We start from the raw sequence: 16,622 nt of genomic DNA, 5'->3' as shown, positions 1-16,622 counted from the left end.
ATCTGATACAGAATTAGTGGTGTTCAGCAATAATTGTTGGATAACGTTTAAACTTGAAATACAAGGCAACTTTCAAACACTTACACACTATATATCAAATATGTATATTATTGACGTGTAATTCATACAGACTTGTTAAGTAGGCATATTTCAATAAGCTACTGAGTTGAGCTACTATTAAGTTCATAAATCAAAATTTCTCTGTGTACATCAATACGCGTGAGTATACACGAAAATCGTATTCAAATCGAGAATCAAATATTTAAATTTCATGAGATTGCATGTTCACTAAATGACAAATCATTTTTTTTTTCAAGCACAAGTCATTTTTTACTCCGTGGAAGCAGCTGCAATAAAATGCCATATTGCATGTAAAACGTGTATTCGGGCTGATCTTAAGAGATATGGATTCTTCGAAAAAAAATAAAAGAATCTCTCTTTCTCCGACCCCAGTAAAACATTCTTTAAAACGATATTTTTGGTGATAAAATATGCAGAAAGTTCGCTGCACTTACATTGTATTATCACCGACAACATTATGTGCCGATATGTATGCAGGGACCATTCCATCGTCCATTGTTCATAAAGGGAAAAAAGTCTCAAATTGGCGTCGGTGTTAATTTGTATCAATGAACGACATGTACAGTAAGGGTAGCCAGGTACATATTATCGCCGGCGAAAAAAATGTAAGGGTGGCGATATTCACTGTCAGATACATCCTAAGAATTCCTTGCCAATTTAGCATTGAGCTGAACACAATAAAAGTGCTACTGATATTCTCCTAAGAATGATTCGAGAAAATTGATTGTAGCTAGAAGCTTTGGGAAAAAATAAAAATAAAATAAAAAACTAATATTATCTTCGAATGTCATTTATAGCATTCATTTCCTGTATCAAATATGGTCAGTTATTTTGCTACCATGCGTTCTTCTTTTCTTACATGTGGAATGTATTTCAATTTAATGAAGAATTAATTTTGATTCAAGCCCCAAAATATTTCTGAATTTAAGGAGAATCCATAGTTGTGCAAGTCCTGCTAAAACACCGCATGTTACATGTACCCTACCCTCATATTTCACTTACCCCTTCAAAAAAGGGAAATATGGCCTATTTACACCTTTTCTACTATGCAATCAAAGGCACATTTCTCTTTTTTTTCACAGACACTCTCCTTTCCATCTATGCCCTTAAATCAGACCATTCCATCCCGTATACATTTCCAGATATTTGTATGGAAAAAAATGTATTTTTTAATTGGTATTACTTGCATGCTCAATGAAATGGAGTAAATTAAGTACTTATGCTTTCTATAACATCAAATTAAAGGTTACAGTTTCGAACATTTAATTTCTTTTCTTATTTTACTTTGCTTATTGTTTACTCGTTTATTTCCTGCCATATGTTTATTTTATAGTTTTACTCATTATTGTTATTGAGCACGTAGGATATTGAAATCATTACTTCCCCCACCCCCCTCCAAAAAAAATGTTGAAAGCCCTCATATTGTTCTATGAGAATAAAGTTTTAAAGCTTTAATTTGAAATTTGTAAAAGTTTGCATCCTTTCCTCAAAACTGCTGACATCATTTGCCTCGCACTACTCTCATGGGAATTATAAAGATTAGCGTTAATTGCACTTCGATTCAGTTCAGTCTAAAGCATCCACAGAATTTCTTCCCTCAAATCAGCAACTACGATCCACACTCACTAGTTAGCGGCCGACATCGGCATTATGCAGTACTACATATATATATGATTGTGGGTCACGTGAAAATGCAATAGTCGGGCAGTACGTTTTTAGATGCAAGTGAAAAGAAAAAGTATGCGTATTTCAGAATTTTAAAAGATTTTGAAAGAATTATTCTACATGTATGAAAAAACTGATCACCTATTGTAGCCCCACCATTTCCCCGAGGGACATGCTCTAAAAAAAACTGAATTACACTTTATAAGAAAGCTTTAATATGAATTTTAACTTTTCTGACAAAGTGGTTATTGAGAAAATTTTTAAAAGATGTCACTAAATTTTCACTAATTCATAATTATACTTCCCTTGAAAGAGGGCATGGTCCTTCATTTAGACAAACTTGAATCCCCTTTATCCACGGATGCTTTGTGGCAAGTTTGGTTGAAATTGTCTCAGAAGTAGATCTACTTATAATGAAAGAAAAAGTGAGCAAGCTCACATACCCCACGCTCCCCCAAAACTCGACAATGCAACACGCAATGAATGGCACAGTGCATTTTAAATACACAGTATAATTCATGAATTTGTTTATATACTGTACTTATGAAATTATTTAAGGCAAAGCACCAATTTGATTGGGGGGGGGGGGGAAGAGAACTATCCAAGATTTTGTGTGTGTATTAAATCATTAATATTTTGATCTCAAAATCAATAGGGGTCTTTTAAGGTCATAAAATATTTCACATAAAGTTTCATTACAAAAGCTGATTCCAGTGGATTTCCTTATTACCTAGTTGGAAAGTTTCTTCAATAATAGGCATTAAAACTCTTAAGGCAAAAATAATGGAATCGGAATTTCCTGGTAATATGCACATCCACACACTGTATACTAAATATCTGCAAAGTTTGACCAAATTCTACGCAGCGGTTTAAGAGGAGTTGCACTGACAAACTGTTCATCTCTATATTCAAGATATGGCCAAAAATCTAAGTTGAAAAGTGCCGAAATTCCCAGAAAAATAATGGAATAGGGATTTCCTGGAAATATGCACATTTACACACTGTGTACTAAATATCTGCAAAGTTTGACCAAATTCTGTGCAGCGGTTTAAGAGGAGTTGCGCTAACAAACTGTTCATCTCTATATTCAAGATATGGCAAAAAATAAAAGTTGAAAAGTGCCAAAATTCCAAGAAAAAATAAAGGAATCGGAATTTCCTGGTAATATGCACATTTACACATTCTGTCCTAAATATCTGCAAAGTTTGACGAAATTCTGTGCAGCGGTTTATGAGGAGTTGCGCTGACAAAAAAACAGGACTGACGGACTGACTGACTGACTGACACACTGACTGACTGACTGACACACTGACTGACTGACGGACGGGTCAAAAACATTATACCTCACGCAACTTGTTGCGTGGGGTATAATAAGAAGAAGCTGAAAATGTGAAAAAGTTTACAGAAGAATGACAGACAAAATGTGATCCGGAAAGGTCACGAGCTTTCAGCTCAGGTGAGCAAAATATGTTAACCCCAGCACCAATAATATCGGCACATGAATAAGAATAACGCGAAAATAATTTCCAGATAATCATTACTACTGAAAAAAAATCTATATCGAAGTACATGTATATACAACGAGAAAAAAAGGTTAGACTGATTTATCAGATATCTCAAGAAATACGGTATCTTGACATATCATAATGATATACACCAATCCTGGACACAATTTTCTGACCAAAACCTTTCCCCTACATTATTGGGAGTTATGCTAGATAAATACAACTTGTTTACTTATTTATCTGCCATACACTTTGCCTATCCTTCTCTCTCTCTCTCTCTCTCTCTCTCTCTCTCTCTCTCTCTCTCTCTCTGTTTCTGTGTGTCTCAATATCTCTCTCTCTCTTTTTTCACGACCTTAGTAAATATTCTTCAACACAATATATAGGCGACAAAATGTGCAAATATTCACAGTACATATTGTCGCCGACGACAGAATGTGCTTGACACATTCCGGCCCAAACGTTTCGAAGGTCGACTTTAAATTCAAAGTAATACGAAATTGACCAAGCTGTTAGAATAAATTGACTGTATTGAATATTTATTTTGTTCTCTTTTTTAATTGAATTGTATTCTTACCAGTAAAAAAGTATTGTGATTTGTACAGCAGGGTTAGAAACTCCCTAAAATTACAACTCGCAAATAATTGCGAGTACCAAGAAAGTGAACTCGCAATTTTATAAGACTACTCGCAATTTTCATATAAAGTTAAATTTATATAAATTAAATACATGTAACTTAAGGAAAAAGTAACTACTGTACAATACACAAAATACAACTACAGTGTGGCTTTTATCTAAATTACTGATTTAAATCAAAAGCATTGTGTTCTGTCATATTATATAATTTTGCTACAGTTTCAATGCAAAAAAAAAATCAACTCGCAAGTTTTTGCGAGTTACCTAATTTTTAACTCGCAATTTGGGAATTCTAACTCGCATTTTGCGAGTTGCATATAGTGAATTTCGAACCCTGTACAGTTAATTAATGTTATATTGATGTTGAATAATATGCTGTTGTGGTGTAATCATGACAAACTAATTCAGAGAAACTGTGTCCCACGCTTAAGGAAAAAAAAAAAGCATGCGCTGATCGGGAAGGGGGGGTCCGAGGGGGGCACTTTAAGAAGGGCGGACTGGGCCATGGGGAGTTAAGGTATAAAATTTAATTGCAAAGACTCAAATGCTTCTTTAGATATCGCCCGGAAATGAAAGTTTTACACACACACAGAATGTATGAATTTACGACTTTGACCTTTGACCTAAAAGTCAATTGGGGTCTTTCTTAGACCATAGGGAGTTGTGGTATATAATTTCACTGCAAGAGCTCAAAGGCTTCTCGAGATATCGCGCGGAAACGAAAGTGTCAAAACAGACAGAATTTATGAATTTACGACCTTGACCTTTGATCTTTCGACCTCAAAATCGCCATGGGAAGTTGTTGTGTAAAATTTCATTGCAAAAGTCCAAAAGCTTCTCGAGATATCACGCGGAAACGAAAATGTTACAGACAGACAGACAGCCCTACGGTCGGACGGACTGACCGAAAATAATATCCCTCACTTTCAGTAAAAGCGGGGGATAAAAGGTCAGTCTTATGATCTACACATCTATTATTAATTGTAATATTGGCTTGATCATTGACCTCAGAATACAGGGATCGCAGTGGATGTGAACTTTATCAGATATGAATCAGCAACCCCACCCCAACTCACCACCACTTCAAACTCTGTAAGTTACTTGTATCATAGATATTCCCTCTCTAAATTGGCGAATATATTAAATATTTCTTCTATACTGAGAAAACGATGAGAAAAGAGTTGCAAGCCTTCTCTCTTTTTATGTATCAGTCGAAAACGATATATTTAAAAACAGCTTATAGAGACAAAAGAGTTACATTATTGATAACATACAGTGCATATTAGAATACAAAAATAGGAAAAAGGTGACTCGACACCAGATTTAAAAAGAAAAAAAATGGAAAGGGGGGGGGGGTCCATACCCCAAGTGCCTGTGCTACATACAGTACACATTATATGCATTTATCACGTGACTGTCAAATAACGTGACCAAACCAAATTCATTAGAGAGCGGTGTATACAATGTTATTTCAAATAATATTTAAAGCCATGTGATAATATAGTACCTTTACAAAAATAAATTCAGTTTAAAAAGGTATGTATTTATGCACGTTTATATTCCGTTGATTTCTTCGAAGTACGCCTTAACACTGCTGCGAATTCTTTTTCTTTTCTTTTTTTTTTTTGGGGGGGGGGGGGTAGTCAAAGATTTGTTTTCAGGTAAGTTGTTATTTTTTTTTCCCTTTTAATACCCCCTTTTTCAAAATCAATCCTATATAAGTGCTTAACATTTATTTTTTCTACATTGCACCTAAACTAGAATTAAAAATTCTAGAATAATACAATGTTGTTTTTTTAACCCCGTTTCTCTCATTATGTTTGGCTAGTACTTCAGTAGATGTGAACAAGTACATTATGTAAGATGGCATGGATTGCTTAATGAATGTGTGTCATTTAATCATTGAATCATATGATAAAACAATTATTGCTTTTTTTCGGTCAATACGATGATTTAGACACCTTCGATTCGAAGTACAATATTCACATCGCCCTTCGGGCTCGGTGAATATTGTACTCCTCAGGTGTCTAAATCATCATATTGACCTCAAAAGCCAGCAATAATTGTATAATAATTATTAGTTTTCAGAACGTTAACAATTTACTGGCGAAGTTCATACTTATTTTCATGCCTTTGTTTTTATACTTTACTACGGATAACTCTTTTCTACAAGGTCCCTAAAAATTAATGTAATTTTTCATTTAAGTTATCTTACTTTTTGAAACCGATCTATTGAACTGCTGGTCAATATACTGCGATCTATTGGACCGCAACGTATTTCGGAAAAACCGATCTGGGTTTCGAATTTATATGTAACATTGAACAGACGTCAGTGGTAAACAATAAATTGAAACAATGCTCGGCTGTTGGCCTCGGGCAATAGAACACACTGAGGCACAGCTGCTCTGTGCACCTCGGGAAAAATATTCTGGTCTATTGACTGCTCAGGCATTAAATAATTGTATAGCATAGGCGTCAAAAGCAAATTATAGCGAGGGGCTAATTGAAAGTGGGGGGGGGGTTAAATCTTAAAAAAAAAGAAGAAGTAAGCTTCAATTTTCAATTCTAATGCCTATATTATGTATACCTTAGCAAAAAAGTGGGGGGTTAACCCCCCTACCCCCCCCCCCCCTCCCGGTTCCGACGCCTATTTATAGTGTGGACCGAGGCACTTCCTGGTATCGAAGATGTCGAGTGTCATCCCTTTTTTTTATGTACATTGAAATATGATTTTTTTTAAAAAAAATGGATTTCAGCGATTTCCGATTTTTAATATAATTAGTGAATTTAAACACTCAATACACAAAATACACTATCCCGAAACGAAGCCTCTTTTACTAGAAGCAATGTATCTCTATAATATAAGTTACTAAGCAAAATGATCGAGTGCGAGTAGTTTCTTGGTGGAAAACTTTACATTGATTAAGAACCGCTGTGTTTATGTCTTACAAAACAAATATCTGCATGGTCAGATGCTTAAGACTTGTTAGTAAGTGGCAGATCTTTCTTACCCCAACATCATGACCCAACCTTTTGTTTTAAAATAAATTTTAGAGACATTTTATGTCATTAATGATCTATTTTTTAATTAGTTTATATAACTCAATATTTAGGTATATGTGATATAATTGTGGGTCATTAATTTGTATACATATATATATAATGTTGCGGGATCAATGTACAGTACGAGTATATTGTTGTGGGATAGTATATAAGTATAAAGATATACGTATATATCCAAAAAAGTGAAAGAACATTGTTGGATATATACTGGGTTTAGGCAGTTTACGCTTTATAAACCGCGAAGTGGTCACCTTTTCAAACCATCAGGGACCATTCAATGACTGAATGGCAGAGGTTCATCCCGTGGGAGGATGAAAGCAAATACTCGAGACTATTTAGCGAGTAAAATGGTTAGAGATTGTCCTATTTTGAATTACTTGTTTTATTCAATACGTTTTTGACGAAAATTTTTTTTTGTTCCCAAATCTTTTATCTCTTTCTCTCACATAAATGTGTTAATATTATAAACACATATATTACATAAATATATCTATATCAAGGTTCTACATGTACATGTAATGCATGTATCGGATAATTATGGGTCATTTATATGTACATATATATAGATATAGAATATTGCGGGATCAAATTACAGGCAACTATACATCATTCTGGGTCAATATATTGATATAAAGAACATCGTGGGATATGTACAGTTGTACTTGTCTATCTATAAAATATTAAAATCACTGTTGATTTGATTACACTTCCCTAAAATCTTAACGCGTAATAATTTTTTTCTGAATAATCCTTGAGTTGTGAATGATTTTCTGCGACTTCATACTGACATATTTCTTTATTACTTAAACACATCAGGGTAACGCGCCTTCTTTATAGTAACATTTTAAAGTCATTTTATCTTATAAAATGATATACTTGAAGCTTTCTTTCATATCTGAATAATTATATAGACTTTAGGAAGAACACAACTATAGAACGATTAAAACTTATAAAATTATTTAACCTTATTTTTTCTAGATTTATACAATGTAGTACATAGTACATTAAAAACAAAAGCTCATGCATGGCATGACATACATGTAAATAAATAATGCGTTACAATCTGATAATGATTCACTACAATTAGGCTATAAAATCTAGCTGTTTCCCATAATCCCTCCAATACTCATGGGGAAGTATATAAAAAATTGTGGGTCACGCGCGAAATTCTGCCAATCCACAGAGTGGTAAGATTTCATATATATATATAATTGCATTGTGGGTCATTTTTTGAGTGTGTAATTATGGGTCAAAAAATTTTTTTTTGTAAAAAATGAAAATAGTAACTATATTATTGTCATAAACAAATTTTTAGGCACATGGTTTGTGGGTCAATATATAATGACCCATAAACCATCCATGATACCCACAACGTGAGTGAAAAAGACACAAAATATCCCACAATCCGCATGGCACAAAACTATATATATATATATATATATATATATATATATATATATATATATATATATATATATATATAGAGTTGAAGGCCACAGCAAGTGTTTTCTTCTTCTCATGAAGATTTTTTTTAATAAATCCTGCTTCATATGGATTAAAAATAGGTTCCGTTATAAAGGGGCGCGATTGTTACCCATGGAAATTCCGACAGATTGTTGGATGACTTAATCTCAAAAACTACAAAGATATTGTCATCAGAAACTCAAGCATCTTTTTAGTACTAAAAATGTGTGTACAATCAGAATGTTTTTAACAAAATAAGTTTGTAAAAGACCAATGACAAGGTAAGTAAAGAGCTAAAGCCACGAACCATCATATTTGGCCCTGTGTTTTTCACAAAAATAAAGTTTCGGTTCAAAAAGAGTACTATACGTTAAATGTTAGAGGACAACATTCTTCTTTTCCATACATAACTTATATCGTTATATAATGCGCCATTAAACACGTGCGACGGTTGGAAAATGCGACGGTTTCATAAAAACGTTAAAAAATGCCGTTTTTTCGACAGATTTTCCCAAAGTTAGATGTGGCCACAGTCAAGAACAACTTTTATACTTCCCATAGATATAGATATTACGGATACAAATCTTTATGTTTAATATCGTTGTTGTTCGTGGCTGTGGCCAATATGAAATTTGATTTTATATTTAAATTTTGATGGATCAAATGATCATTAATTTGTAGATCAATCGTTTACATTCAATTCATGTAATAATAAAAAAAATATAAATTTCACAAAAGATGCTAGAAAATCAGTAATGTTCATTTAAAACGCTAAAAGTGAAAAATAGTCAACTATATACATTTTCTGAAATAAATGTCTGGAAAAACTTTTTTTTTACTTGACTAGGTCATTATGTATGACGTTACTAGTAATACGTCAGTTGTGACGTCATAAAGGTTGTAAATTATTTGGGATGTTGCTGAAAAGTTTTTAACGCTCTAGATAGTGCCCCTACATGTATATGATTTAATTACATGTAAACCCAACTGGATGATACCATCAAATTATAAGTTATCAGAAATTCCCGCCACGGTGTCTTTCTTTACTACCCCTCCCCTCCCTGAAATAATTCAAAATACTGTTGTTAATAGTGTTATCAAGCATGACTTAAATTGTAAACAAATAAATTGAGAGTGTAGCAAAGATATCACGCTATACCTTTTTAAAACAAGCGAAATAATAATGATATGGGTTGCTGTCCAAAGTGAAAATTAAAAAAAAAAATGAAAAAAAAAAAAAAAGAATGAAAAAAATACGCATTAAGATAATCATCTGCATTTCCGCACCGAAATCCACCCTTTTGTGTTCATGCAGAAGAATCATCTCAGTTGATTAACAAAATTCAGTTATATCGATGGCTTATACATGCTGATAAAAAATAACGTATAGTTATAGTATACAGTTATGTGTGCACCGATATCGGGTTTCATCAAATCACTTGCACATGACGATCCCGCGCCCGTGATCAAAAACAAAAGAATATATCGGTATATTTTTAATATGTCTGTATTTATTAAAATCGAAGTGAGGCTATTGATGCATATGTACATAAAACATATACCCGATCTTGTCATCCTTTGCGAAACATAATTCAAATATACCCCCAGTGAGTAAAATTGCATTAAATGCATGTCGTATGTCTTAGACATCAGTATAAAATGTTTATGCATTTTTTGTACTGTGCTCCAAATATTTCATTGTAACTAACACAATTTAATTATTAGTATAGTTATGCTTCAGATCGTCAGTCAGTGAAAGGGTAGTGATTATAGGTCTATTTAGACAAAACATAAATTAAATCATATAATTTACCCAAAGTTTTTATCCGTCATCATCTCTTCATTGCAACTTTATTAGTATACGGTTTTATATAAGAATTCAGTGAAAACACATAGAGAGAGAGAGAGAGAGAGAGAGAGAGAGAGAGAGAGAGAGATTAGAATGTGTTTTAAAAAACAAATCAATAAAACGGGAATATGTTCTTTAAAACGTATGGCCGTAAGTTGTTTATAGCTAGATTTTTTTTAAACCCAACGAAGTAGATTTTTTTTTTTTGGATATAATTTTTACTCTTTTTTTAAATCTGTTGTCAGCTTATTCTGGTTAGTACACTTGTACCACTTGTACCTCCTCCCTCAGTATAAACTATTAGTATCATGATATGTAGAATGGTAGATCCAAGACTTCCAGTTGAGATTGAAAAAAAGAGGGGGGGGGGTGTTACAAACTAATGGCAACAAAATTTTCATTTAATGTAGTTATTTTTATTTTATTCTCTTAGGTTGTCTTGAATTTAACTTTCTTTATTGTTAATTAATAGAAATCAATCTAGAAATTGAAAATTGATAAAGACTTTCCTACTCCTCTTATTTTTTCCTCAATGAGAAGGGGGTGGGGACTGGTTTGGCAGCGCCTCTTTTCACGAAAAAAAAAAATCACAAAGAAAACTGAAAAAAATATGTACGGACAACTCTTATTGCTTCTCCGAGTAAAATATTTTTAAGCAAGCTTTTGTTGATTAAAATCAATCTTGTGCTGATTGTGAGACAATAAAACAAGGACAAATGAACACCTGTACATGTATTTCAATAGGATAGTGACCCACATATCAGCAATATCAGTGTAGCTCTACTCTTTTAATAAACCATAAAAACCATAATGTGCAAATGAAATCGAAAGTGTGGATTTTACACAATGGTTACGTGTGATAATAACGAAAAATTCCTCATGCTTAATCTTTTGATACATTTACATGGAAAATAATCATAGAATTTTCGCAGACTCTACCTTTACAAAATCCCTGCAGATATTAAGGTATTTGGAGAAAAAAATTCGAATATTTTGCAAAAAAATGGGGGGTGGGGGGTTCCAGCAAATACTGTTAAATATATAATAATGGACAGTGACGAGTGATTTTTTAACAAATTTATTTTTCTTAAGAATATTTTTTGAAGTGTACTCTACTGTTTTCCATATTACTCCAAAGAAACTTACATTTAGGGCTAAAATGTTTTGATGAGTTCTGTTTACTAATTAAACCATTCTGATAAATTGCGAAATCCCTTTCCAATTAATCTAAAATTTTCCCTGTTTCTGTATCGAAAACAAATGAATAAATGGATTAGAAACAAGTCCTTCCAACTTTTTCCTTTTTCCTCTTGTCCAAATAATTTAGATCTTTTATACGTTAAAATACTCGCAATATCAGGATCTAAGAATTTTGCATTGAAAGTCTCTTTCAATTTAAACAAAACTTTTTGCAATTAAACTTTTACCTACACTGTAGTTATAGAATTAGCTCTTCAGTTCAGAAACATTCGTTTCAAGATCATTTCAGGTATGTTGTCAATTATTTTTTTCCCGACTGCCCACTTCCCAACTTTGAAAAACGATACTACGTGCCTGGACGCACATGCCAAAGATCAGCTTAATATCTGCTGGCCTGTAGGGAAAAATCCGGAAAACTTAGTTGGTCAGACTATCGGCATTTGAAGCATGTCGTATATTGTTTATGATGATCTATACACAATACTTCACTAGGAGCGAAGCATCGCTCAAAAATGTGTTGAAGGGATATAAATAGAATGTTCCTTTTTTTTAATATTATCATAGGGACCAGGTAGAATGAAAATATTCCAAGACAGTCACACAGATTATTATACTCCCGCTTGAAAAGTTGGGGTATATAGTGATGGGGGTGTCCTTTCCGTCCGTCTGTGCGTCCGTCCATTACGCTTTGGGGTACACATCTCTTATCCGCAACTCCTCCTATACCACTCAATAAAATTTAATGATACTTTCGCAGAATCTTTGTAGATAGTGCCATTGTGCTCCTCCTATTTCACTTTTTGATCGGACACATATTTCAGGTTTCCAATAGCAAAACATAGACACTGCCATTCTTTAAATAATATTTAGGGTACCCATCTCTTATCCGCAACTCCTCTTATACGCCTGAATAAATTAAAGATTTAATGATACTTTCACAGAATCTTTTTACATTGTGCCATTGTGCACCTCCTATTTCACTTTTGATCAGACACATATTTCGGGTCTCCCATAGCAAAACATGGACTTTGCCATTATAAATATATGATAGGCGGGGTATCATTTTGTGAGCTCAGTGCTCACAGTACCTCTAGTTTTTACTTCATGTAACTATATAATTCAATCAGTTAAACACGAGGTTACCATAAAGACGGCAAGTTAAATCAAGTTCCAAATGCTTTTAATCGTCTTAAATTAATTATGATGTTTATTATATTATTAATACTAGTTTTAATTCAAAGTCACATATTCATACATGCAAAATCGATCAAGGAAATTTTTCCGCCCTACGATGTTACGTTACAGAAAATGACGTTCTACTAGCATTTTTCTTTTAAAACACCACCACACTTCAGACTCTCTTTTTCAAAAAATATAATCGATATCGAAAAAAGAAAAACGGCAAAGCAGAGCTAAAGGTCTTCACTATCAATTGACAAAAATCCGTTAATTTTTGACACAGGGCCATTTTTGATGGTTCGTGGCTCTTGCTCTTTACGAGTTCCATTTTTATTGAACAAAGAAGCTGACTATGGTGTCAAAATGCCTGTCCGGACTTTAATTTATCGTTGGCATTGGTTGTGTAAAGTGTTGAAAAGTCGTACGTCTTGATGGATTTTGGTGAAATTTTGTAATTTCAAATTATCTAAAGGTTTTTTAGCATCCACCTCTGATTTATACCACTTCTCGAAAACAAATTGCCCCACGCTTTATATAGGATAAAAATTGACATTTCTCAACTTTGTAGTGTACAAGATTTGATCTAGATATCATTTTATAAAAGAAACCATAAATTCCCAAAACAAGGTCACTACTTACGGGCGCCCATCCTACTTCGAAGGGTGAATAAGTTGAAAGGTTTGATATTGTGCTTGATGCAAAGCGTGAACAGATTGGACTTGAAAATAAATAAGGTAAGACAAACAGACCAAACCCCATTCCATAATACGGTCTGTCCAACGATAGGTGTAAAAAAGGTAATGGGCTAAGAGAGAGAGAGAAAGGGAGAGAGAGAGAGAGAGTACCGATATTTTGTCCTCTTCTGCAATATCCATCTCTCTGGAAAAGAAACCATGTGATGTAGCAACTTCAGTGTCAAAATGATAATGCTAAATGTGGTAATTGTACTTTTTATATTTAGGATACTTATTTTGATTAAGTGGTGTATATTATTTTCTTTCTTTATTTGATTTATTCATTTATTAATCATTCTTTTAATTAAGTGCTACTCAATGCTCTACTCACACGTAATGTTTTATTTTTTTGTTCAGTTTTTGTAATAATCTAAAAACCTCTATTTTGTAAATGTTAAATTCCAGGTAGATGTTGTATTATTTCTTGTTACATTGATTTCTATTGGTCCGTGTTGTATGATAGTATTCACTTGGAAATATACAGCACTGACCAATAATATCCACTGTTACAAGGAAAAATGAAATAATACTCATGTACACCACTAAATGAAAATAATTAAAATAAATGTCATAAAAATAAAAAGTACAAGTACCCAATCCATTATTTGTCGTTTAAAAAAATCAATATACAATAAATTATAAATAAATATTATATAGTTATCAATAAAATGTACATGACGAATTAAATCAAGTGTGAACTACTTACCGTCTAGCTTGTAAAGCAGCATAACCTTCAACTTTTCTCGTTTTCCTCAGTTTGATGTCAAAGTTTGTGTCAAACAAAAATACTGAAAGTACATGTATATTGGCCCAGTCATTCCCTAACATTTTGATGAATAAATAGTAAAAGATATTAGTGTCTTCTCAAAGTCAAAGTAAGGAAATATGTCAATATTTCATCGAACAAACTAAAAAATGAGCTTAATAAAGGGATTTTATTTCTAATTTTTCTCCTAAAAGACTTGACCAAACTAGTTTTACATAGAAACCTATGGGCAGATTATGATTTTAATGAAAAAAAAGAAACAATTTTCAGTAAGCATATTCTGCATCAATGTTAGTCTTCGGATTCAATGTATTAAAGATATAGGTTTCCATGAAAGATTTTCAAGAAACTGAATTTTTTACAGAATTTTGAAGGAGAAATAACGCTTCTGAATGTTCCTGAAAGGATTATGTCTAAACGTTTCACTTAGCTCATGTTCTTTTTTGCATTTTTTTTTCTTTTTTCTTTTCTCATAAACTCATTATAAGCATAATTTAAGTTTAATTTATACGGAAAATAGTAAACATTCCGGCCTGTACTATATATCAGATTTCTTTAGTACATTTCATTTTCAATACAGAATTTCTTTTAGAAAGATATCTCATACATTTCCTTTGCAAAACCGTATACCTCTGACAAACATAGGGTGTTTGTTGAGTTTCTTATCCCCCTCTTCCTTATATCCTCCATCAGTCTGACTGATACTGATTGTTGACTCATCATGGTTCTCCTTTCTTGCACGAAGTTTCACACAACCATATTGTATTCCCCAAAGCAAAAGATGGAATAAACAGAAGATCATGGCTATCCATTGCATGTGAAAGGGAAATATCGATTTAACGCTATATTCCTCTAAAAAGTCAGTCTGAAGCTGTGACCAGTAAAACTTTGATTTCACATGCACCTCGGAGAATGTGTGGCTTAATACAAGCATGAAATGAAAACAAGATTTTTCTACTTACATGTAACTGATTACATGCATTTAAAAAAAACGAAAGCAATTTTTCTCTATGTTACAGAATAGAATGTTCGTAGTTATATCAAACAAGATATTGCATACTGATCTTTAATGTTAGAATGAAATTTATTTAAAAGTTAACGAAATAATTTGGATAATCTTCGAATGAAAGACATTTTTAATTTTGCAAATTAAAAATTCAAGAGACAGATAGTAGGAACATCAAAAAGATACATGATTTATATACACTATTATTCATCAAAAAATGAAACAAAAAATGTAGTAAATAAATGAAGATTTATGACATACCCTTGCTTAACAAGAATAACGCGTTCATAATATTCAGCTGAGTATATAATTATGTAAATTTTCATTTTGTTTAATCAGATATATCAGCTGATATATTGAAGAGAAAAAAAATGGAGGTATAAGACAACTGCGAAGTAGGTATATTTTTATAACAGAAAAATTGGATTGGTAAAGGAACTCAGGTTATACATGTATTTATCTGTTAAATGATTGTAATTCTGCGTGTGGCTTCAAATCGTTCAATTATGCTGAAAACTGAAAGAATCTAGTATTGAAATAAAGAATCTGTTAGAATTGTAAATATAGATAAACAACAACCTGTACATGGCTATCAATAGGTTAAGCATCAAAATAACAGCTACCAATCCGTACAGTGCCTTTAGATAAGGTGCCAGAAATCTTCCAAGCGATGAAGGACATCTCTCCAGTGTTCCATTGGAATAAAACACTTTTTCAAATGAGCACTCTGGTTCTATTACTATCAAAGATATTAAAATTCAAATTGTGAAAAAGGGATTTTAAGATCACTTGAAACAGATACTAAAATAATATCTGCAAGCTTCATACTTCCAAAATATTTTCAGAACCATGTCTACATGGCCAAACACAAGACTTGCGAAGAAACCTTCTTTATAGTTCCAAAACACTTCACAAGGAATGACAAAATTTAGGTGAATACTTCTTGTAAGCACTATATTCAAGATTATTTCATTCATGGTCCCTGCTAAAAGGACGGGGCTGCCAGAAGGGGTCCGACTTTAGCTAGAAATAAGTCAGAAATATCTTTAAAGCAAACTTAAGTCCTGAATAAATAAATGAGGATGCTTTTATATTTATATGACCTACTGTGGTCCTGCTGATCCTACGTATGCAGTCGAAAGGCGGGATTTTTTTTTTTAACAAAATATTCCTAAGTGTTCCTGATTAAAACTTTGACCCCACACTGGCAACAGAAACCATGATTTAAAAAAAAAAACTTGGACCATTCTACATAAAGAATTTTGCATATTAATGTAACTGCTTTGGTCCACCCCTTCTGAAAAATAAATTTTAAATTTATTGTTTGCTACATGTACATATTATGATGACAAATACTGAACTCTGCTGTGGTTCAACCCTTGCGACAAGGTCATGGTTTGAACAGACACTACATGAAATATGGCATATTGTACAGGTGTTTAAAATAGGTCGAGTACTTCTGGAGAAGTTTAAA

General features: G+C 32.8%; 1 protein-coding gene across 1 annotated transcript in view; it reads right to left on the bottom strand.

The window, feature by feature from the left end:
- Positions 1-16,622, bottom strand: part of LOC133194928 (transient receptor potential cation channel subfamily M member 2-like) — a 33,877-nt gene that overhangs the window by 12,258 nt on the left and 4,997 nt on the right. Inside the window, exons 4-7 of the mRNA XM_061330826.1 lie at positions 15,728-15,887; positions 14,773-15,062; positions 14,083-14,164; positions 13,488-13,521 (exon numbers count right to left, since the gene is read on the bottom strand). Of these exons, the coding sequence (XP_061186810.1) occupies positions 13,488-13,521; positions 14,083-14,164; positions 14,773-15,062; positions 15,728-15,887 (566 nt within the window). The remainder of the gene's footprint in view (positions 1-13,487; positions 13,522-14,082; positions 14,165-14,772; positions 15,063-15,727; positions 15,888-16,622) is intronic.

Source organism: Saccostrea echinata, unplaced genomic scaffold (assembly GCF_033153115.1).
Source record: "Saccostrea echinata isolate AGI-Se365-2 ecotype Australia unplaced genomic scaffold, CSIRO_AGI_Sech_v1 ptg000029l, whole genome shotgun sequence".
Lineage (NCBI taxonomy): Eukaryota > Metazoa > Mollusca > Bivalvia > Ostreida > Ostreidae > Saccostrea > Saccostrea echinata.
This window is presented reverse-complemented; position numbering and strand designations above follow the sequence as displayed.